This window comes from Drosophila sulfurigaster, chromosome X (genome assembly GCF_023558435.1).
Source record: "Drosophila sulfurigaster albostrigata strain 15112-1811.04 chromosome X, ASM2355843v2, whole genome shotgun sequence".
Lineage (NCBI taxonomy): Eukaryota > Metazoa > Arthropoda > Insecta > Diptera > Drosophilidae > Drosophila > Drosophila sulfurigaster.
The window spans coordinates 230821-254665 of NC_084885.1; the positions used below are offsets into that span (position 1 = coordinate 230821).

General features: G+C 40.2%; 4 protein-coding genes across 7 annotated transcripts; 2 read left to right on the forward strand and 2 right to left on the reverse strand.

The window, feature by feature from the left end:
• Positions 1 to 1563: 1563 nt before the first annotated feature.
• On the forward strand, positions 1564 to 7422 carry LOC133847686 (regulator of nonsense transcripts 2). The gene is made up of 4 exons (XM_062282866.1): positions 1564 to 3253; positions 3460 to 4622; positions 5646 to 5937; positions 6016 to 7422. Exons 1-4 carry the CDS (start codon positions 1739 to 1741, stop codon positions 6778 to 6780), a joined length of 3735 nt encoding a protein of 1244 aa, XP_062138850.1. The 5' UTR covers positions 1564 to 1738; the 3' UTR covers positions 6781 to 7422.
• Positions 7423 to 8833: 1411 nt separating this feature from the next.
• Positions 8834 to 18606, reverse strand: LOC133849573 (integrin beta-PS). Of its 3 annotated transcripts, XM_062285743.1 has the most exons (8): positions 18498 to 18606; positions 14623 to 15394; positions 14337 to 14565; positions 13594 to 13678; positions 11553 to 11987; positions 11284 to 11478; positions 9599 to 10630; positions 8834 to 9524 (listed from the first exon to the last, which is right to left on the reverse strand). In XM_062285743.1, the coding sequence occupies exons 2-8, from the start codon at positions 15239 to 15241 to the stop codon at positions 9459 to 9461; spliced, it is 2661 nt and encodes an 886-aa protein (XP_062141727.1). In that variant the 5' UTR covers positions 15242 to 15394; positions 18498 to 18606; the 3' UTR covers positions 8834 to 9458. The 3 variants fall into 3 exon arrangements, with proteins under 3 accessions (XP_062141727.1, XP_062141729.1, XP_062141726.1); XM_062285745.1 differs by lacking the exon at positions 18498 to 18606 and having other exon boundaries at positions 14623 to 15397; XM_062285742.1 differs by lacking the exons at positions 13594 to 13678; positions 18498 to 18606 and adding an exon at positions 12656 to 12740.
• Positions 18607 to 18776: 170 nt separating this feature from the next.
• Positions 18777 to 20422, forward strand: LOC133849574 (uncharacterized). Its single transcript, XM_062285746.1, has 2 exons — positions 18777 to 20206; positions 20270 to 20422. Exons 1-2 carry the CDS (start codon positions 19051 to 19053, stop codon positions 20359 to 20361), a joined length of 1248 nt encoding a protein of 415 aa, XP_062141730.1. The 5' UTR covers positions 18777 to 19050; the 3' UTR covers positions 20362 to 20422.
• A 510-nt stretch (positions 20423 to 20932) lies between these two features.
• Positions 20933 to 21788, reverse strand: LOC133849575 (uncharacterized). Of its 2 annotated transcripts, none has more exons than XM_062285747.1 (2): positions 21647 to 21788; positions 20933 to 21584 (listed from the first exon to the last, which is right to left on the reverse strand). In XM_062285747.1, the coding sequence occupies exon 2, from the start codon at positions 21573 to 21575 to the stop codon at positions 21015 to 21017; it is 561 nt and encodes a 186-aa protein (XP_062141731.1). In that variant the 5' UTR covers positions 21576 to 21584; positions 21647 to 21788; the 3' UTR covers positions 20933 to 21014. The 2 variants fall into 2 exon arrangements, with proteins under 2 accessions (XP_062141731.1, XP_062141732.1); XM_062285748.1 differs by having other exon boundaries at positions 20933 to 21588; positions 21647 to 21762.
• Between the last annotated feature and the right edge of the window lie 2057 nt (positions 21789 to 23845).

The following is a 23845-nucleotide window of genomic DNA, read 5'->3' on the forward strand; positions in this document are numbered from 1 at the left end:
CCGGGAATCATAAATACTAGAGATAATTGATGATGATGATGATGAAGTAAACGACAGTTCAAATGCTTTAAGTTTTACTCCACAGAACCAAATATTCGAAGCAGATGTAGTTGGTGCATCTAAGATTTTATGCTGTACTTTGGGACACACACTTGCTATTAAAATATCTCACTTGACATTCCGAACATAAATTTCAAGAAATTCAGCAGCCTAATACATTTCAATGCATCTTCTATGCTAAATGAGATTTGATCAAATTTCACACACTTTCCAAGTATGTAAAGTATATGAACTGATTTGTAAAGTTTATCGTTACCGCAAGAATCAAGTAATAAAACAAACTGGATAAACATGAGCCTGACTCTCATGAGAGTTATGTAAAATCTGTGCACACTGATTACAACTTCAAAACACCTACTCGTCTACTCGTTTCATTAACTGTTTAAATGATATAGATCAGTCGAAAATTGGCGGATGTTCTACATGGATCTGTATGAGAAGGAGACGATATTTAGCAATCGTTTTAATCCTTTAACATTGCTTTGCCGCAACAATGGCGAAAATTAACTACTGTACATTTCCACCTCCTTGTAATCTTATACCTTAAAAGTTTTAGTTAAAATGGAATAGGAAGGAGATCTCAAAATACTTAAATAAAATAGGTTATGTGTCCTTTGCTTTAATCAGAATTAAATCATTAAATCTGATAGGACTTAACCAATAAAAATAGGGCATAATTATACAAATTTAAAAGATGGAATAGCTTATACACTTTCCTACACACGTATTTGATTGAAAGGTAAAATCTATAAAAAAAAAATTAATTGTTAAAAATTGGTGTACAGCGCAACGCTGCTATTTAGTCACATTTGACAATGCTTAAAACTTAATAATAATACAAAATCTGTTCTATATGTGGCATTCTTTTACGGCATCTCAAAATGAATCCCCTATTCAAGTTTTTCTTAAATATATTAATAATTGAATAGTTTATAAATCAACATCACATTTTATTGATCAAATGACGATTAATATGTTGTGCAGATTATACTTGTGTATTCATTTCCCTATGCTTTTGGGTCATTATTTGCAAAACAATAAACGGTATTATTTGAAATAATTTTAAAACGCAAAAATTTGAAACTGTAAAAATGAGCTAATTAAAATCGAAATCGTTTATGCTGAAATACGGCCACACTTAAAAAATCAGGTACTTAAAGAAGGTGAAAGATGGAGGATTTCACTTTTGCGAAATATTCAAAAGCTGACCGAATTTTAATAATATATAATTTCAATACACTTTACCAAAATGAAATGACGCCATTTCGATATTATGTATGTTATCGGACTTCAGGATTTATTACCCGATTAATAGTTAATTACACATTACACATATTACGCTAATAAATACATTGTGTGAGAATAGGAAATCAATTAAATATACATTTTATTTAAAGTAGCAGCTATTATACAATCGCATATTTGATCAATATCGATATTGCCGAAATATCGATAGGTGCGCGCACACATATGACCAACGACCAAAGCAAGTCGTAGGGCAACACTTGCAAAACGAATCGAAGCACAACTAGGAAGGAAGATAGAAAGAAGGCGAAAGCAACAAAATCAAACAACGAGCTCGTGTTGTCGAACGTATTTAACGAGAGCGTTTTGCTTAAATTGTGTGTAACACAAGTAAATTTAGCGCAGCACTCGAGCACAAGCAATCTTTGATGCGATGAGCGGCATTAAAACAAGCGAGGAGGCAAATATGTCGACGACGACAACGTCGTCAACAATAACGGCATCGATAAGTACAGCGGGAGGCGAGGCGGCTGCGGATACGGTTACAGCAGACGCCGCTGCCTTAGAGGCCGAAGAACGCGCCGAGCTGCAGCAATTTATTGGCGAACTGCAGGAGAAGATCGAATGCAAACGCCAGCTGCGACAAGAAAACTCCAACTTCGAGCTTCCCGGCGACACGTATTTCGCTCGCCTTGACTCCAGTCTTAAAAAGAATACGGCTTTTGTGAAGAAACTGAAACTGTTTACTGCCACGCAGCTGGATGCGCTGCTGCGTGAACTTTCTGCCCTCAATTTGAGCAAATATATTTCGGAAATATGCGCTGCTCTCGCCGAGGCCAAACTCAAAATGACCGATGTGCCTGCCGTGGTCACGTTGGCCTCTAAACTGCATTGCACCTACGCCGACTTCGATGCTCACTTTCTGGAGGCGTGGCAGAAGGCGCTTAATGTTAAGGCCAGCGAGAAGATCAGCAATCCCAGCAAGTTGCGTGTGGACTTGCGCCTCTTTGCTGAGCTCGTCAGTTCCGGTGTCATCCAAATGAAACCCGGATTGGCTCAGCTGGGCATGGTGTTAGTGCAATTGATTGCCCAGGACAAGGATGATCACAGCAATTTCTCTATTATATTATCGTTCTGCCGCCACTGCGGCGAAGAGTATGCAGGCCTCGTGCCACAGAAGATGCAACAGTTGGCCAGCAAATATGCATTAGAAATGCCTAAGTCGGATTTCCTCAGCGCCGACAAGCAGCTCAACTTGCGCACCATGCTCAAGGGCTACTTCAAGGCGCTGTGCAAGCATGTGCTTGCCGAGCAGGCGGCGCTGATGAACATGACCAAGAACATTCGACGCACCATGGAGTGCAAGGGCGAGATTAGCCAGGAGAAGCGTGAGAAATGCGAGCTGATGCAGGCCAGCTTCGATAAGTTGCTCGCCTCGGCGCAATCGCTATCGGAGCTGCTTGGCGAACCGTTGCCAGAGTTGACCAAAGAATCGGAATGCTGTAATCCGGGCACGGTCATCGACAACATGCTCGATAGCGCCGCCTTCGGCACGCTGGATCCATGGGGCGATGAGGAGGCGCGTGCCTTCTACACCGATTTGCCCGACTTACGGCAATTTCTGCCCAACTTTTCGGCACCCAAAGTGGATCTAGAAACGCTTGAGGAACCCAGCGAACTTACCGAGGAGGCCATCGATGCCAATATCGATGCAGATCTCGACATGGATGATCCGCCGTCGGCAGCCAGCGATACGGCGCTCGACAAGGATCCCACGGATGAGCAGTCCATATCCTCAGCAACTACCAATGCGGAGGCAACCCCGATAGCACCCGCATGCTGTTCATTGCTGCCCAACGACAAGAAAATGGGCAGTGCACTCATGGAATTGGGTCGCCAGCAGCAGCAACAACAGCAGCAGCAGGATCAGCAGTCAAACAACCAAACGGTAGGCTCACAATGCTCCTCGACCAAGCCCCTTGTGCCTACTCTTTTTTTTACTCGCATTCGGCAACAAGTTGTTTTTACATCAGTCGCGCTCTTTCTCTCTAATTCCCTCGTTCTGCATCCTTTCTCTATCTGGCTCAGACTATCTTCTCCCTATCTATATAATCTCCCTCACTCTCACACTCTATCTAACTCTGTCTATTTCAGGCACAGGCACAATCACAATCGCAGCAGCTGCGCAAACAATTCGACGTCTTCCTACAGAACCTTTTCAACTGCGTCAACAAGGAACTTATCGACTCGGCCGCCATTGAGTTCCTGCTCAACTACAATACGAAACATCAGCGTAAGAAACTCACCCGCATCATATTCAATGTGCAGCGCACACGCCTCGACATCTTGCCGTATCTATCGCGCTTCGTGGCCATTGTGCACATGTGCAACACCGATGTGGCCGCCGATCTGCTGGAGCTGCTACGCAAAGAGTTTAAGTGGCACATTCGCAAGAAGAATCAATTGAACATCGAGTCAAAACTGAAGATTGTTCGTTTCATTGGCGAGCTTGTGAAGTTCGGTTTGTTCCGCAAGTCCGATGCTTTGGGCTGCCTCAAGATGCTATTGCGCGACTTCATTCATCATCACATCGAGATGGCATGCGCCTTTGTCGAGGTGAGCGGCGTCTATCTCTACAATTGCCGCGACTCGCGGCTGCTGATGAACGTATTTCTCGATCAAATGCTGCGCATGAAGACCGCCACAGCGATGGACTCGCGGCATGCCGCGCAAATTGAGAGCGTCTACTATCTTGTGAAGCCACCCGAGTCGGCGAAGCGGGAGGCAACGCCGCGTCCCGCGATTCACGAGTACATACGTCACCTGATCTTCGAGGAGCTGTGCAAGCAAAATGTCGAGCGTTGCATTAAAATGCTACGTCGCATCAATTGGCACGATCCCGAGATCAGTAGCTATGCCATCAAATGTCTGAGTAAAGCATATTTACTGCGCTTCCCCCTCATTCGATGTCTGGCCGATCTGGTGTCCGGTCTCAGCTCGTATCAGCCCCGGGCGGTGACCATTGTGATTGACAATGTGTTTGAAGATATACGCGCTGGCTTAGAAATTCATTCACCAAAAATGTCCCAGCGCCGCATTGCAATGGCCAAATATTTGGGCGAGATGTACAACTACAAACTGGTTGAGTCGACGCACATACTCAACACACTCTATTCGATCATCTCGCTAGGAGCGAGCATGGATCAGAGCATCATCTCCCCGTTGGATCCGCCCGAAAGTCTCTTCCGTCTCAAGTTGGCCTGTATGCTCCTCGACACCTGTGGCCCTTATTTCACCAGTCAGGTGACTCGCAAAAAGTAAGTGCTTAGCAGTACAAATTTCAGCTTGGAGAAACAACTGATGCTGAAAGCATATGCATATACCCCACATAATTATGGGTCTATTATATATACATACTCATAATACAATAGGGCATGGGAATAGGGAAACGTAGGATTAATGTTAAAAGTTGTATGCTATGTGAACATATGTATATGTAGATATATGCACATCGATTTACATACATACAAACAGTTTGCATTTGGAACATTTGATAGTGCAATATTTGCGCGATTATTATAGCTTCTTTCGAATATTTCTGATAATGATCTAAATTATTGTTTGTACCATTTTTGCGACAGTTTAGGCTAAAGAAGGCACGGGAAAAATAAAATCGGTCAAAGTCGTATGCATACATATACATAGGATGCTCATACTACTGTTCTGTGCATTAAAGTGATTCGTCAAGTATTTAGTTTTCATACTCGCTTTCCGTTGGGTAGAAGTATATTATCACTTTGTACCTGCCGGATATGTATGTAACAGGCATCTCCGATCCCATAAAGTATATATGTATATATACTATAACAGCGTAGACGATATAGGCATGCCCGTCTATTTGTCTGTCCGTATGTATGAACCCTTGGATCTCAGAGAATATAAGAGATGTTATTTTTGCACTCCGATAGTTTGTTTTTGATTTTTGCCACGCCCAGTTCCGCGCCTCCAAAACGAAAATGTTTTTAGATTTTGTTGGGAAAATAGTATTTATGGTCCCTGAAAATTTGGTTGCAATGAGATATAAATTGTAGAAGTTTTAATAGAAATAATTTTGTATGGCAAAAAGGGTCTTCGGTCTTAATTAATATGTCTGACAATCTGGTATATTTTGTACTCTGTTATATTTTGAATGTGGTACGTTAGTACGTTATACCAAATATAACCCTCGGTATATTTCAGTATTTTTCCGAAACATTGATTTGGTAAACTTTTAGAATATTTCGAGCGCACTCAACTATAGCTTACTTTCTTGTTTCTAATGTATTGATTCTTCTCCGCAGATTGGACTACTTTCTGGTGTTCTTCCAGCACTACTATTGGTTTAAAAAATCGCATCCGGTGTTCAGTCAGTCAGAGAACACCTCGGACCTGTTTCCCATACTGGTGGATCATACCTACCGCGACTGTTTGGCTGGTGTGCGACCCAAGCTGAAGTTGTACAAGAGCTTGGAACAGGCCAAGGAGGCAATTGATCAGCTGCAAGAGCAACTGTATCCACAACTCAAGGCAAATAACAATGCGCAGGATGCCAATTTGGCAACCATTAGTGAGATCAGCGAAATAGATGAATGCGTAAGTTGTGAATCCTCTCAAGCTGGTTTTTTTTTGGTGTACTTTCATTTGCAATCTCGACTCCTTACTCCCACACAGGTGACCGACGATTCAGGCTCGTCAAATGATCAGCAGCGTGAGCGCCAAGCAGCTGGTGGCTCTGAAGCGGATCAAATAAACGATTGGACTGAATATGAAGCTGAACCAGCGCTGCCTCCGCCGCCACCTGAGAAGTCTAAAGAGGATCTGGAGTTTGAGCAAATGTACGAAAAAATGACGAGCGATTCGTATCAGGAGCGCCTCAAGGAGCCGCCGCTTAAGGCCACCAACAAGGACATACCGGTGCCAATGATGGCGCGCCGTCAAAAGAAATCCTACGATCAAATCCAGGGCAATCAACCGCCACAGATCTCAAAGGCAGCTGCCACTGTCGTTTCCACAGCTGGCACAGCAGCTGCCGATGCCGATGACAGTTTTCCCGTCGCATGCAGCGAATCAACTCCCGTCGAGGGCGGCAAGAGTGGTGGCAGCAGCCACAGCAACAACAACAGCGGCGCTGTGCCGTTTGTGCTGATGATGCGCGGCAATAAAGGTGGCAAGCAGCAGTTTAAAACATTTGTGGCACCTTCCGACTCACAGCTGGCCATCAATCTGAAGCTGCAGGAGCAGAAAACGCGTGAGGAGAAGGAAAAGGTCAAGCGACTGACGCTCAACATAACTGAACGCATCGAAATGGAAGACTATCAGGAATCACTGCAACCGCTGCAGCAGCGCAGCTTTACGCAAAGCTATTACCAGAAGCCCAACAAGCACAAGTTCAAGCATCAAAAGGGCGCACCCGATGCGGATTTAATATTCCACTAAAAACAAACGCAAATGAGACCTGGTTGCAAACACGTTAACAAAGCAGACGCGCCGTCCCAGCTCCAGTTCCAGGTGCAGGTAAACGAGGAGAACAGCTCAAGATCTTTCATGGTAGATGATGTGCTGTCTACTAAGGCTAGCTATTTTTTTGTTATTGTGTGGAGACGTACTTAACTGACTAGTGTCTTTTCCTGACCTCACTTCACCTCACCTGACCTGACCTGCCTGGCCTCCTCTTGGTTGTTTCCCATGGCGATGTGCGGCGCATACGAATGTGTTGTTGAGCAAATACTACATGTTATCTCGTTATCGATTGATATATATGTATATATATGTGTGTGTGTGTACATAGAGCTTTAAAGATTTTTAGATTTATGTATATATCAGCGCCCGCGGACATGTTTCCAAAACAACATATTGATTGTTTTTTATTCAATAAAAACAAAGAATAATACAATGCGAATCGCGATTTTCTCATTCATTTATATTGCTCTTATCTAAAAAAACGACACTAATATTATAAAACAAAATCGAATTATTTTGCTTATAAGATAGTTTTACTATCCTAGAATACAGCAAAACAAAATGTGCGAAATAAAACTTTTAACCCTAATTTCGAATTTAGTGGGAGGACCGTCAAATGTAATGAAATGTCATATCAAAACTTTCTACTCGTTTTACTGGAAACACGGTTTTTCAAATTAATACGCAGCATAACTCGAACAATTTTTAACATTTGCGCTTGAAATTTCGACCATATTTTTAGGTCGTGAATACGCAGAAAATACGGATCGTACGGACTTTGTTTTAAATTGATTGGGCGATTTTTAGTTTGCAGAAGACTGACCAAATTTGTTGTGAAATTTTGAAAAGTCACAATTCAAACGTTCACCAAAATCAATATTTACAAAAATCCCTAAGATATTATGTAAATGTGCCGATTTAAAAGTTTTTGTTTTCCGTCAATAGGTTCAAAATTACTTGTTTTCCCTTGTGCTGTGTGCCGCGGAGGCCTTCCAACCAAACACGACTCAGTGCGGGTTTTTACTTTTAAATACATATTACTATATACATATGTTTCACAACATACATACTTAAATTCCTTCTATCGCAAAAAATGCTTCAAAAACATGGGTTGCAGTACTTTTACTTCTTATGCCATTCGAATATTACCATCAAAAATATCAAATTTTTGTATATAATATAAATTATTTGATTAGAACCTGAAGGTATTGGGTATTAGAGTGTTTATTGTTGGATTGTTGTGGAACAGAAGAATGAATAATTCAGTTATATTTTTTTGGTTTTATTTTTATTTCACTAAACATTAGCATCAAACAATTTTGTTGTTTTGTAATTTCCATGTTCATTTTCGTTAAAATTGCTTTTACATATTTATTTCTAAACAATTATTTAGCTTTTAATTTTCTTTTGGTATTATACAATGAACTCTATTTTTGTTAATCAGTAATCAGTACAAATCGCAAAAATACATATGTTTATTATAGAGTTTAAGATTAATGTTCAATCAAAAAACTGGCAAATACGCGATGCGATCGCGAAATACAATTCAAGCGATCTTCTCCTGTCCATAAATAAAAATCGGGGCACGTTTCTATGATTTCATTCCTTTTTTTCTTTGTTGCATTTGTCGCTTATTATAAAATTAACAGTTACAAGCTTAAATGTTAATACGCTTAAATATTAATTATAAAGTTAGATATAGAATAATAATAGATCTCAAAAAAAAAAAAACACACACGAATGAATTGACATTGGCAAACATAAAAGTGGGACAGCAAAAAGTAATTATATTTTCGCATGTTAATTAATTAGCATAAATTCAAATATGGTTGTGGATCGTTGCTCTGCTAATAAATAAATTCCAGTATTGCTGCATGGACATTAATAAATAGTTACGAATCCCAAAGGCAGGGAAGAGGGAAAGAAAATACAAATCGAATATTTTGCCCAAAATACGAGTACACTTATGATGTAAAAATAAACACAAAAAAAATGATAACACGATGTTGTCACTCGTGTCTTCAGCTCCGTGTTTTTTTTTTAATTTGTTTTTTTTTGGAATGCTCTCCGCTATTGGGGAGGAGCACACATAAATATTTAAAACGATCGTTTCGTTGGTTAGTTTTTTGTTGTAAGTAACATAGGCACAATTTGGTTGTTCATCATTTATGTATGTAGATCGTTTGCAGTGTCGATTGATTGGTTGAGTAATTTCTTGAATAATGTTGTGCGTCGTTGGTTGATGCGGTTAGTTTGGCTGCTTATTAATGGAAGCATTTTTCTTTCTTGTGTATACGGTATACAAATATAAAATCTAACATATATATATATATATATATATATTGCAAGGCACAATCGTTTTGCTTTTGTATACTCAATGTATATATATGTATATTGTTTAATAAACATGTTTGACTTAGTTTAGAACGCGTTTCAATGGCAGTTGACTTTTGTTCAAGCATTTCTCTTGCACGCGCACCAGTTGAAGAAGCTGCTACGTTTGAAAGAACGGTTCGAGTGGGCTGGAGGGTAAACATATTAGTTGTTGGGTACAGACAATATAGTGGGACAGATTCGGAATATGTAAACAGTCGATTGATTGATTGTTAAAATGGCAAAAATTTCACTATTTAAAACAAATTGTAGCAGATCGCTTATTTGCCCGCATAAATGGGATTCTTGAAAGTTGAGGTGGCCTGCTTGTAAATGGGATTCTCGCCCTGTAAAAATAAAATAGATACCATATGTGATTATCAATTGTTGTGGTTAGTCAATGCCAATGTCACTGTCTTACCGTATCCCACTTGGCATTCATGCGCTCCTTTTCAAATCGCGCAAACTCGCGACGATCGTGTATGGTGGTGAGCAGCTTCCAGAGCAGCAAAATGGCTAAGCCGACGAGCACAATAGCAGCAATGACGCCCAGCACAATGCCCAGCATGAAGACCTTGGGTGGGCATTCTTTCTCCTCTTGGGCATGCACCACAAGCTCCCCAACCTCGCTGTATTTGAATGTGAATTTGCAATCGTCCTCATCGAAGAACACGCACAACTGTTCATCCTTGTCCTCATCGATTTTGACCTTCTCCACGCCGACGGGCGTGAATGTGGTGCAATTTTTGGCACAATCATCACCGTTCTTCAGTTCGCCGGTGTGATACATTTGACATTGCACACAGTCCTTCAGCTCGTGACAGCGGCCTGAGCATGTGGGGCACTTGTCACAGTATTTGCCCGAATAGCGGCCGTCGTCGGTGGACTTGCATTTGCAAACGCCACACTCGCAGGTGCCGTGTCCCGAGCATATCTCGCCGCCATTTGGTGGCATGCATGTGTCCTTCGAAGTCTGGCAATCGCAACTGCTGCCCGTCCAGCCGGGTTTGCAAACACAGCGATTGCACTCGCAAATGCCGTGATCGGGTCCCGAGCACAGAAGATTCTTGTTGCGCTCGCAGCTGAAGTTTTCGCACTCGCAGTATTTTCCGGAAATTATCTCCTCGGGATTGGAACGTTTCTTGCATTCACAGGCGCCGCATACACAGCTACCGCGTCCATTGCAGTCGGCGGCATTCGTATTGTTGCCCTGACGGCACATGTTGTTGTTGCCATTGTTCAGATGCACATCGGACATGGAGCACTCGCAGGTGTTGCCAAAGTGGAGGTCATCGCATTCGCAGATGCCGCACATCAAAATACCGGACTTGCTGCAGCTGGTCGAGTGCTTCTCATAGCCAATCGAGCCGGGATGCTCGCAGGGACACGAGCAGAGCATCTCCAGGTCAATGATCATGCTCTCATTGATGCCCACCGGATAGATTTGGATCACCTGCGAATAACAAAGGATTGGGTGAACAAAATATGTGGATTATTGTCAACATCATAATTGAAAACATTTGAATTATAATTATCAGTTGGCAATAATCAAGTGGCCAACTGACAAATATAATTGAATTGAAAACCGTTATATGATAAATGTCTCAAGAATATGTTTTGGGTCTTAGAACAATAAGCTTAATACGCCTAGGATCGGTTTCTCGTGACTATAGTAACAATTTTTAACATAATTTAAGAAAGCTATGGGAGAATATGATCAAAAAAACCGTGCGGTATTACTCTAAAAATATACCTGATTAATACTGAATATATACCACAGGCTATAACTTGTACATCTATATATACATATATGATTACAATCAAAATATACCATAGAGTACAAAGTAAGTATACCAGTTTATCAGCCAAAGCAACCGACCCGACTGCAATTGCCTTTTTTTTTTGCATAAACAATAATACATACAACAATAATATACAATAATTTTTATATAAAACTTCTACATAACACTGTCAGTTGTTAACGTTTGATACAATAACGAAATGTACTAAATAATAGCTACCATATTTAATAGTATACGCGTCAACAGCTTTTGTTCTTCCTTGTCTAAAAACAACTGAAATTTGATTTGAATTTAATTAACGCACCTGTTTCCAGAGTTTTGGATCCGTGGGACACTTTGTGACGGTAATGTTCGCGGTGAAGGTGACCTTGTCGCCAACCTTAAGACCGCTGCACTTGTTCGTTTTGGTAAGTGGTCCGTTTGACAAGCAGGATGAATAATACGTGATCTTGACATCACCCGTAGCATTATCCTTCATCTCTACCGTTGATGAGATTTTCTAGAAATGTGTTTAATAAAATTTCAATAAAATACGCGATGCAAGTGACACTGAATAAAAATAAATACACTTACACTGTACTCTTCACGGACAAGATCAACGACGTTGGAAGAATCATTGGAGAGAATGGCGCTGGATGAGCCCTCAATATGTCCAGACAGCTTCTGATAGACGGAATACTGATTCTGCGTGACGGCAAAAATGATGTTGATGGCATTCTGTTTGACCTTTTGATTGATTTGCGAGATGCTCGGATAATCCTGAATAATCGAGTGCGTGTACATGCCCTCAGCATTTAAATGGCATTCACCATCGTTGGGCGTAATGACGCCACCCAATTTACCATCGCCCGCATAATGGAAGCCAGCATCCGTGGAGAAGACAAGCAAACGACGCGCCTGCTCGCGCCAACCGACCTGTTGACGGCAGGCAATGGCCTGCATAATGGCATCGAAACCACCTTCGGGGGCATCTAAGTTACCCGACACAGCTGCCTGCTTTACCTCGGTCTGTTTGTGGATTGTGTGTAGTTGTTTGCGGGGTGTGTAATAAAAAGAAAGATTTTAATAACAAGCCGAGCGAGTATAATAATTGCGGCGAAGTGCAACAATCAACAAGCAACAAATGACGCAATTTTCTTGACGCACTTTGAGTCCGTCGTCGGCATGTTCCCAATTCCAAAATCACTAAATTATTGCGTTGGTTGAATTGGAAACAGTAGCCATGGCTAAAGAAGCTCTCAATCTTTATCAATTCTAACTAGCTGGCAGTCCAAATAGGACGTCAACTGTTGGCGACAATGATAAGATTGCCAAGACTCAGTCAGGTCTAGAAAATTGCGTTCCACAGCGGGGTAAGAGAATGTGATTTGATAGGGCATATAAAAGCGATAACATGCAAACGAAACATTCGAATAAATGAACTACAATCTCTTGATAAGTACAACAAACATAGCAGAACAACACAATATTAAGCATAGTCCCAAAACCAATAACAATTATTATAAACTCCAACGAATAAAATATATGAAAATAATCATACATTCGGTATTAGCGGCTAATTGAACAAAATGTCATTTGAGCAAGGATTTAGTTAAAAAATGTAACGAATCTGTTCTTTTCTGCTTTTGTTTCGTTTCGTTTTGTTTTTCATTTCTTTTTGGGTGGAGACAACTTACAGAGAATCTATATGTGTCCGTGCTCAAGCCCATGATGTTACGATAGCCGTAGGGAGCATCGCATTTGGGACATGGCTCCTCCAGGCTGTATTTTAATATAGGTTTTGGTTTTTTTTTTTAGTGTGAAAGAACAAGTAATCGATTTTCACAAAATTTATAAACAGAAATAGATATAAAAGAAAAGATTTATAATTTATAGAGCGAAAGAAAGAAAAAGAGAGAGAGAAGAATGGTGAGCATTTATATGAAAGAACACACAAAAATACAACAAACATAAATAAACTAAAATCATATTAAAATGTAAATACATATAATAATAATGTCCCATATGTAAATATGTAACAGATAAATGGCAAATGATATGTTTCTATGTCTTCCCCCAATTTTGAACCAGACGCTGAACAATCATTTCAATGTATTTGGCCATCGATCTGACAACTCGATCACATTTCTCCAACATACATACATATGTACATACATGTGAAGTTGGCAGCGCTTGGCTAAAAAATACCGTTGTTAACTATTAAAATGCTCGTTCTACGTCAACTTAAATATAAACACATACATACATATACACCGATTTTTATAGATATAGAGTTCCAATGCTTATAAAACATACACACGAAATAAATGTATGTTGATTACAACTAAAATATATATACATACATACATACATACATATAAATAATGAGCGAGGCATACGTAAGATAAATGCACTACAATACGATACGATACGATATACATATATACCAGTAGTTGCAAAAATATCGATAGTTAGGCACCAAGGCAAAACACACAATGATATGACAGCAAAAGAAAGGGGGAATGAGGAAACGTGCAAACATACAAGTACATATAATTAATACAGTGTATAGCATTGAGTATTGGATGGATAGTTATATGTGGGAGGATTGTAAATATATTAATTTGGCTCTTACAGAAAAGCTTTCGGTGTTATTGCTCAGTGGCATGTGATTGCGGTAACCATAGGGGGCCTTGCAGTTATCGCATGGATGCTCGAGTCTGTATAATAATAATACGCAAAAGTGATCAAACAGTTATCGGTGGTTGTTTGCGTTGATTGATGGTTGGTTTCGTGTTCAATATATCGAGTTGTTGTTGGAGTTGAAGTTTAATCGTGGCGTTAGTTTTGTATTTTTTTTTTTTTTTTGGTCCGCATAAAGGTAAAAATAACATTTTATGAATTAGTCAAATAGATAGAACAAACAAAAAAAAAAGTGACAATGAACAAGTTAATCTATTTTAAAACAAAGTCTGTATAAACATTAGATTTAAATTCAGAAAGAAAGTTTAATTTAAAGCCAATGGATGAAGAGTAAATCTTTTTGCTTTTGTTGTAAAATTTGTTTTTAAAATTTTTTGTTAGAAATCATGATGTTGAGACTGCTAGTTTGACTCTGTTTTATTTTATTCTGCAAACTCTGCTCACTTAAGGCTTAGTAACTAAGCTACAAATAAGCACATATTACTCATATGACGGCACTTATCATATTCAACTTTCGACGAATCCGGCGTGACTAATCCACTCAATAGATATATTTTGTCATGGAACACTTATATTGGTTTGCTGAAAACATTACTCAAATCTTACAAAGCTACTCTACGATTTATAACGCTAGCTACTCCAGAATCTTTCGATTTTAAATGTATTTGCACTCACTTCTTGGGTATGGTGGAGACGTATGGCATGAGAACCTTGTCGACAAACGAACCGAAACCTAGACGGAAATTGGAAGTAATGCCTTTCATGGTCTCAGATAGTTTGTCACCCAGCGCAGACAGTTTTTCCTTATCGTCCTCCATGGACTTGGACAAATCCATCAAATAGTAGAGATCAACGGGGTAATCTACGGCCTGTGAATAGCTCACATCCAAATTGTGCACCTCATCTACAGAGCGAGCAATAAATCAATGGTTCTATTGGTAATATCTTGAGATCTACTTACTAATGCGCAGCTTGAGACTAACACGCTGTGGCTTGATCTGCACAATTTCACCGGCTGCAGCGGCGGCAAAGGCACTTTGAGATCCCAAATTGGCACTGAAGCCTGAACTCGATCCGGAGCTGGAGCTGGAGCCATAGCTGGAACTGGAGCCGGATGCGCTATACGAACCAGACGACGAGCTCTGACGACTGGCGCTGCTCTCGTAGGAGCCACCCGAGATTTGCTGGCTACTACCCGACATGGTGGCGGCACCACTGCTGTCCCACGTCAGCGCCTTGTTGATCCTGATGCTCTCCGATGTGTCCGGGTTATAAATGAACTCCTCCGGACATATCTCCGGCTTGGGCGTGTTGAGGAAGCAACGCGGCCGATCGCCATAGTCGGCCTTCATGCACCAGCCGCAGTTCTGTGTCTGTATGCACTCATGACAGGTGGCTTTGTTCATGCATGGATTCTGCTCTAATTTGGCGGGTGATTGATCGAGCTGTGCTGCCAAAGTGTGGCTCAGTTGAGTGGATGCGAGGATGCACAGCAGAGACAGGTACATTAGCTGCTGCATTTTCCTTGTCGTCATTTTGGAAGATGTTACTTTTGTTGTTTTTGTTTGTGTTTCTATCATCGTACCGCTTAACAAGCGCACGTTCTTCCCCTCGGTCTTTGTCTCTTTCTCTCTCTCTCTTTCTCTATCTCTCTTTCTCTATTTCGCTTGGTGTCTTTTTCCAGCGACTCTCGCTCTAGTTGTTTTGTGGTGAGAAAGTTTCTGGTGCAGCGGCTGGAAGAGGAATACTTTTTTATAGACAAAAGTATTTAAACGGAGTCTTCGTATTATTCAAAAGTAGCAAAGTATTCAAAAGTTTCCTTACTTCTATGTAATCAGAAGACTATGATGTCTGAAAATAAAAATTCTTGTTTTTATTTCATTTTTACTAAAACGGTGGATAATGTCTCAACTACAAAGTTTTTAGTTTTTTTTTTCTGTAAAACATTTATATGTATATGATATATGATATATGATATGATAAATATATCTTATTCTACAATTGTCTGGAAATCACTCAACTTATTCACTTCTACACCATTCTTGTACTTCTTAAATACACATGCCAATCATGAACAACCACTTCCCCTATAGAAAAAAAAAACAATACTTTATATACATATCGCATTCGAAAGAGAATGCAAAAGGGACAATCGTTCTCTTATGTCCATAGAAAATAAATTCTTTGCCCCCGACTGATCATATAGTAAAATTAAGAGTTTGTGCAACAAGAGTTTCTAAAAGTTGAATATTGCAGCTCCTCAGTAAATTTATGTTAAATTTACAAGATGACACAGTGTAGTCTTACTTAGCTGACGTACTGCCAGACTTGGATCAAACGGGGCTATGTTAAGAAATCGCTCAAAATATTTGAGAATTACTATATATAAAAGCAAAATTTCTACCTAAATTCTAGCGAAGTTTTCCAAAGCGCGAATTGTAAATTAAACGCTCGGAGTTGACGTGATAAGCTTTTTATAATTTGTGTATAATTATATTGTTGAAACAGTGCGCGACGAAATAAACTACATATATACCTTTATATAAGCTTCCATTATGTATAATGGGAAACGTACATTAACAAAATTTAATTGAAATAAGGGATTTAGAATCACGATTGAGCGACCTTTTTAAATCCGTTACACGCATGGTAGAGGGGTATTATAAGTTATAATTTATAACTGTTTGACAGAAAGCAGGAGGAATTTCCGACCCTATGAATGGATATATGAAGATGTATTATCTCATTAGAAGGACAAACATTATCAAGTATATTTAAAAATGGGTAAATCACAGTTTATCATAAACGATTTGATGACTGGTTGACTACACATCTGCATTCAATCGCAGCTCCTATGACATAATAATATTATGTAGCATATACATATGCAAGTCCGTGACGTAGTGTGTACAGTATTTATGTATGTAAAATCTATTTAATAATTATGCTCGTTCACCTTTCGTAAGAAGGGTATAACAAACATCTGCTTTGCCTTTCTTTGTCTTGCCTCATGTTTAATTTTATGTCTCTCGCTGCTTCTGTTGCCCTCGTTGTTGTTGCTTCTGATGGTACAATCAGCGCCATTTCATACGAAGCGAACGAATCGAAAATCAAATTGGATATGACTCATGCTCAACGTTGTTGTTGATTGCGGCTGCTGTCGTGCGAAGAAATAACAAAAAAAACAAACAAAAATACACTCACACACACACACACATTTGGTTCTCCCTCTCTCACATAAACAAGGGCTGCCAAAAGCAAAGTAAGGCGACCCGAATATTGATGATGAGTGACAAAATGTCAATTATTGCACGACCCACACTGCTCTCTCACTCAGGTATGTGCCGCTAGTGAGAGTTTTGCGAGTGGGAGAGTACAAAAGAAGTGGAAGCGAGACAGTGCGATCGTACACGCTTGGTTAACGGTTGCCACTGCGAATTGCAAATGTAAACAAAAGAGGGCGCTCTTGGCAGGACAAAACAAAGCCGTCTTATTTATTGCAAGCCCGCCTTACACACGTCCCTGTTCATATACAAGTATGTGTATGCATTTTTGTAAATTCATAAACACTCGGGAGTGTGCGTAACTCTTTCCACAGCTTAGTCATTCATGCTGTGTATGCAGCGCTGACGTCTGTTCCGGGCACGTCCGAATGAATAATAAATTAATGAAATGCCTTGCAATAGTAGCCCTGGTTAGAGTGGCCCACAAACAATTAAAACGTGCATATGATTTTTTGTGTCGAAATATAACAACTGAAATGGAGGGAACTATGTTTGGAACAGAGGCGATGCAGCAATTTGCATGAGCAAAGAGCGAAAACCATTTTTTTGGGTACCCACAGCATAAAATGCGGCACACATTATTATTTATGTATGGATCATACTAATACATTCATAAACTCGATATAATCGTGTACAGCATTTCGGCCTCGCGCGCACGCCCACAAGAGCATTAAGCAAACCATCTGTGCCTGTGCTACATAAAATGTGGGCGTACAAGTTCCTCGCCTTACAGCAACCAATCAGCCCATAAAGCAGAGATAAAGACAGCTACACAAACACATGCACATGCAGAAACAGAGAGAGGGAGAACACTAATTGGAGCTGCAAAACTCCTTGAAATCAAAGTAATCGCGGCATAAGAGGGCGCTGCTGTATACTGTAATCAGAACGATCGTCAACTTGCACCCTGTTGGGAGAAATGCATGCCGTACTTTGTTCTTTAACTCCAGTAATTTCAAGTAGAGGATATTATTGGCACTAAGCAAATAACTCTTATGACAAACACTCACACACACAATGCGCTCTTGTGTCTCACGTATATGAGTGAGTATGTGACTTTTATGAGCATGCGTGTGTGTGTGCGTTGGCTGGCCGCGTAGTCATCGTCATCGTCAATGAAATCATCAACACACCCGACCAAAGTAAAGTCGACTCTCTTCCCTTTGACCAAAGAATGCAGTTAAAATTTGATAAATATCTTACGTAATACAACTTAATTCTCATTATTTCACACACGTTCTAGCACTATTCGCTATGATATTTAATGGTTTGATATCACATCAATTAGTAATTCTATTAAATATTTCCATGAGGGGCGCAACATCACTCGTTGCTGTGTTGCTGCTTTTATTTTGATTTCACTCGCACACTTGTGGAGTTGCCCACACACACACTTATTCACATATATGTATACACAATTGCAATTATGACGTTGATTTGTCTTCCACTTTTCACAAAAAATTCTTTTCTATCACCGAAAATGACATTAAAAAATTTGATAATTTTGAAAAAGACAAAAAAAATTTAGATCAGTGTTGACAAAAACGCTTACAATTGGATTTTGGCGACGACTCCGCACTGCCACTCGATTATCAAACAACTGACGTCGTGTGACCAGACGCAAGTAACTTATAAAATGGGTGAATAGTGTGGCCAAGTTTAAAAAGCAAGAATTAAAGACGTTTTGCAATTACAAATTTTAAAAAATCATGTATATGTATATAAGCAAGTGCAAACAAATGTAATATTATAGGACTTGACTGTGATCGAATAACAGTCTATCGATAACAAGTTCCATAATATAACAAGTGTAACGGCGAGCTGACATTAGTGTGGCCAGATGTCACAACTGCATAATGAGATATACTAGAAAAAAGGAAAATAATAATACAACACAGTACACATAAATAAACAAAAACAACAGTGAGAAATGTAAATAAACGAGATCAGGCCATATTAAAAGTGTATAAATAACTACTGGCCAAAAGCGACTTAAGGTTAGTGAAGGCAAAACCGAACATCGAAAACGAAGCAAAGAAAGATAAAAGAAAAACAGTTGTGTTGTGTGCACAAAAAGGAGGCGACGCCCGCGTTGCAGCTGCAACATGGACGACTACGACATTGATATCGATTTGAACTTTGTGCAGCTGAGTAGCCGGCAGCAGCTGCTGCAACGCTACACGAACGCTATGCATCAACTGCGTCGCTTGGCCGAAATTAATTACGGGGTGCGTCCGTTGAGCTTCGACAACTATGTGATCTTTCAGTATTTCCAGCAGCGCAGTCAAGTAACAACGACTCGGACGAGGGGGCGCAACACGCCCACAACGCCACCGTTGATGGCCTACCTTAAGCTGGAGGTGCTGCATCATTTGCTCGACCGGCGACGCAAGATCCTCTGTTGGCTCTTCTATCTGACACTGATGTCGTTGTGCGTCGTCGCTTATCGTTATGAGAGTGCCACTGGTGCAAACAATGGACGCATGATGCAATCCCTTGTGTATCCCGGCATGCGAATGTGGCGTCGCATGACCATGCCACTAATCCAACGCTTTCCCCGTCTCACCGAACTGTATGACGAGTCCTGCCTCATGGGCAATCCGTTCTTTCAGCTGGAGGATCTCAATTGTGGCCCCTGCGCTAATGTCGAAAGCGTGTGGCTCGAAAGTGATGAGTGCGCTCAACTCTATGCCCACGTGGAGGCGGGCAATGCCACATTGACGAGCGGCCTCGGCTACAAGCAGCTGGCACAGCAGCTGCAGCTTTGTCGCAAGCCCGCGGAACACATGCCATACACGTTTCGCAGCAATCAGCATGGCTTTGATCTGCTGGAGTTTCAACGCATCTATGCTAACAATTTGCAGATCTTTCAGCGCGATGCGTATCGTGTGCATTCCACCAGCCAGGGCGTTCACAATCTGGAGGATTTGTTCGGTCAGTTCAACAGCAGCAGCAGCGGCAGCAGTAGTCACGATCAGGATGCCACGCATAATCTATGGCGCTGCAATCGCATGCTGCCCGCTCGACTGTTGCGTCCGATCTTTGCCAGGCCGCTGCGTTTGCCCAGCATGGGCGTCGCCCTCGAACGCTTTGTGGCCATCGATACGTCGCATGCACCGGCATATACGCTGCCCGAGACCGCGTGCCATAATGTGTATGTACAGCAGGCGCTAGGCACACGTTTCATCATACTGCGGCCGACTAGCGAGTGTCGTCAACGCTGTCGCACGCTGTCCATACGCCTCACGCAGTCCTTTGTGCGTAAGTGCATCTCATCCAGATCCACTTATGCAGATCTCATATGTTTGCTTCATTTTTTTTTAGTCAATTACAATTGGTTGTATTGGAAGCCAATCTCAGCACCTGATCCCATCTCGGAGTCCATGTCCATCAGCCTGATTGGTTCCTATTGCTAAGCTGCCCGCAAGATCCTCTCTGGAAATACTATATTTGAACCGCGCGTTACGAATTTCTCTTGGCTCAACAAAACTCAACATTGAATGTAACATAAATATGTGTTATTTGTTTGTATCCCAAAAACGACTATTCAAAATGGTTTATTAAGCACCGCTCTAAATAATTAGCCCATAATGTCCTTAATTTGTCCTTATAGAGTTAATAAGTTTATTTTCGTAGTTAAGCGCCAGTCAGCCAATCGTTATCCTTATGAATTTAAATAACCTTTACGACGATGATTGCTATGTGTTCTATAAAAATTAAAATCATCGAACATTATTTTTAGTATCTCTTGCATTTATTTTTTAGATCTAAGTTCGGCTGATTTTCGTATTCAAATTGTTGTAAATAGGTATTTTACGTTTACGATGTTTTTTTTAATCTATGAATCTAACCATTTATGCCAAATTATGCATTAATAAATTCTGCAGCTACATTTAACATCAAATTATTACGAGCTTTTAATCCTTTAGTGAAATAATCGACTAATTGCCGGCGTCTATGAGCAGCGAAAAACACTCTTGAATCATCTAAGCATAGAACTTGTATATTTTATTCTTTCCATTTTATCCCAAACATACATAGATACATTGCTTACATTCTGCTTAGTTTCCTATTTGTCGCCCTTGTTCAAAGCATCGAAATATGAGCCAGTCATCAGGTCGCTCTCCAAAATGCCGAAAGTCTTGCAAAGCACTTCGGCTATCGCTTGACCCTGCTCCAACGTCTGTTCCGGCTCCAGGCAGACCTCAAACTCCATATAGTGTCCCAAATCATGCACATCGTCCATGTGTATGCGAGTCTGTTCATGCAGAAAGAGCATACGTCGCTTGACCAGCACACCCAGCGTACCATTTGACTGGCTGAGAATCTTCTCGAGCACCGCTGGTTCGTCCACTTCGATCTTATTAAATTTGGAGAGCTTAGGACCGGCGACGTCGGGTCTATCGTAGTAGACTAGTTGAGAGCGCGCTGGAGCTTGCAGGTACCGCAGCTTTAGACGTCCACCTTGGGGCGAATTGAAGAAAACATCGCGCTGCATAATTAACTCGCCAGCGGCTCCACTCAGCTTCTTGGCGACGTCCAAGCGGCGTTCAAATTCCTCTGGACCTCCGGGAACTCGCGCCTTAATTTCAACATTGCGTTGATCTGGAGGTGCAGCTGAGTCGCCCATGTTGATAATCTGCCTTATGTATTTACTGTTATATTTTACTGATAACAAATGCTTAAATTTCATTTATTTACGTATTTAAATTGTGTACTGTGCTTTTTGTCCGAAGTTCTTACTGAAAGCACGCGCGTTTTGTTTATCGATATCGATAAGGCGCGCGAGTAACCACGAGAGGACTGTCGTAACTACACAGTGGCAACTATACTTGTATATTTCGATTATTTCGGATGCATAGTAAAACTGTAAAGCATGCCATTTTCTAATTTTGTATTTTTGAGCATGCATTCTGATTTTTCGCAACGTTTTTTGCAATACGCGCCATTAACTTATCGATATCGATAGAGCTGCGAATTTTCGATAGTACACACTGTTGCAGGTCGACTAACAATTAATTACAATTTGTGTATTTCACATGCAAATATATTAATAATGAATTATAATATTTACTTATATTTTATTTGTCTAAGTTTTAGATATCAACACTAGCCCTTGAGTCATGGCTCGCCATTAATATGGCAAAATTGTCGTAGGTATACACCGTTTAATGTCTTGGCGCAAAGTTATCATATTTAAAAGTTTTCTTAAAATCGGTATTGCTTTGTGTTTGTCATCTATTTTCTAATTTATGTATATTAAAACGTGAATTTTTGTTATCGATATGGCAACACTTCCGTTGATATAACCTTATTGGCATTTTGGCGCCATAGCCCATTATTTAAAAAAGGTTTTTTTATTGACAATTAGCCATCAGTTAGACGTTCTTATATATATTAAGCACTTTTATTTCATAATGCAAAGACCAATTTGTGCTTATGATGGAAACATAAAAAAATGTCGAATTTTCTTTAACATTTAAATTTTTTCTTATACTATGTATGTATATGTGGTAGAAACAAAAGGGTGAACTTTCTAGTTTGTCGCCTAAAAAGGAATTGATATTAACTGAATTAACTACAAAGCAACACCAACATTGTTTAATAATATTACTTTAATATTCATTAAAACGGTCTGTATTTATTTAACAAATGGGGCGATGCATCATTATTATTATGTTCTTTAAATACATTTTTATTTACGTACATACATACATAGTATGTATGTACATACATAGATATAAAGCGTATGTAAAGAAATGTACGCTGATTGACTAAGAAACATACATACATACATAAATGCATACATATGTACATGTACATAAATTTCCATCTAACAGTAAGAGAAATATTACAAAAATTACTTTAAAGAGAGAGTAAATAAACTATTTAGAGGCACAAATGAACATACAATAAGTATAAGCTATAAGCTATGTACATATACATATACATATGCATCTATGAGTGCAAAAAAAAAAAAAAAAAACGACAACAAAGCACAAAATATAGACACACACCACTTGCATAGTCTCCTGGCCAGGCCCCACTTCGTGCCGCGCAATGGTACATGGTGGGTCGGTGGCAGAGGGAGACGCAGAGACTTCGACGACGACAACAACGGCGGCAGCGACGGCGGCAGCGACGGCGGCGGCTATGATGACGATGCCGCGCAACAACTTTGGCAGCTCAATACAGCTACATACACTCACACACATATGTATGTACATATATACAAACAAACAGCATTGTGTGAGCAAGGGCGTCAGAGGCGGTGGCGTTTGCGTACCCTAGGCGTGTCACAGTGTGGGTGGATGGGATGGAGTGAGGACGGTGAAGAGGTCGAGAATTGAAGGGGAAGAGCAACTGGGAACACTGCCATCAACTTCTCATTTGAAAGCTTTGTGCTCGTTTCGTGGTTCGGACTTCGGCATTTGGCTTTCGTTGTCGCTCGGTATTCGATGTTCGGTTTTAAGTGTTCGGCTCTGGCACGATTCGATTTCGTTGTTGCTGCTTTGCTTATTGCCCTGCATGTTCGAATTTCGAAATGGCAAAAAGCAAATTTACTTTTAATTTGCTGGCATTTCGCTTTTCATTTTTCCTTTTCCACCATCATTTTCCCCACCCCTTCCCACACCCATTAAATTTCTCAATCGGTTACACAAACGGACAGGTGTATAGGGGACCCTTGATTATATAAACAGTTTATTATTATATGTATGTACATACATACATACATATGTAGTATACTATTTATACTTACATATGTACATACATATATTATTATTAAGGTTACTATTTAATTAAATACATATTTAATTCACCATAAATATTCTGCAAAATGTTTAAAACATAACACAAATAATAAATACTCACATACCTACATATGTATGTACATACATG

What these genes read in the sequence shown, in the direction of transcription:
- LOC133849573 (XM_062285743.1), bottom strand. Translation starts at nt 15,241, where the DNA reads ATGATAGAAACACAAACAAAAACAACAAAAGTAACATCTTCCAAAATG. An exon ending in GTCTCCACCATACCCAAGAA is followed by an intron (nt 13,679 to 14,336) that starts GTGAGTGCAAAT and finishes ATTATTATACAG; the next exon opens with ACTCGAGCATCCATGCGATA. An exon ending in ATCCAAAACTCTGGAAACAG is followed by an intron (nt 10,631 to 11,283) that starts GTGCGTTAATTA and finishes TGTTATTCGCAG; the next exon opens with GTGATCCAAATCTATCCGGT.
- LOC133847686 (XM_062282866.1), top strand. Translation starts at nt 1,739, where the DNA reads ATGAGCGGCATTAAAACAAGCGAGGAGGCAAATATGTCGACGACGACA. An exon ending in AGTCAGGTGACTCGCAAAAA is followed by an intron (nt 4,623 to 5,645) that starts GTAAGTGCTTAG and finishes TCTTCTCCGCAG; the next exon opens with ATTGGACTACTTTCTGGTGT. An exon ending in TCAGCGAAATAGATGAATGC is followed by an intron (nt 5,938 to 6,015) that starts GTAAGTTGTGAA and finishes ACTCCCACACAG; the next exon opens with GTGACCGACGATTCAGGCTC.
- LOC133849574 (XM_062285746.1), top strand. Translation starts at nt 19,051, where the DNA reads ATGGACGACTACGACATTGATATCGATTTGAACTTTGTGCAGCTGAGT. An exon ending in CCTCACGCAGTCCTTTGTGC is followed by an intron (nt 20,207 to 20,269) that starts GTAAGTGCATCT and finishes ATTTTTTTTTAG; the next exon opens with TCAATTACAATTGGTTGTAT.
- LOC133849575 (XM_062285747.1), bottom strand. Translation starts at nt 21,575, where the DNA reads ATGGGCGACTCAGCTGCACCTCCAGATCAACGCAATGTTGAAATTAAG.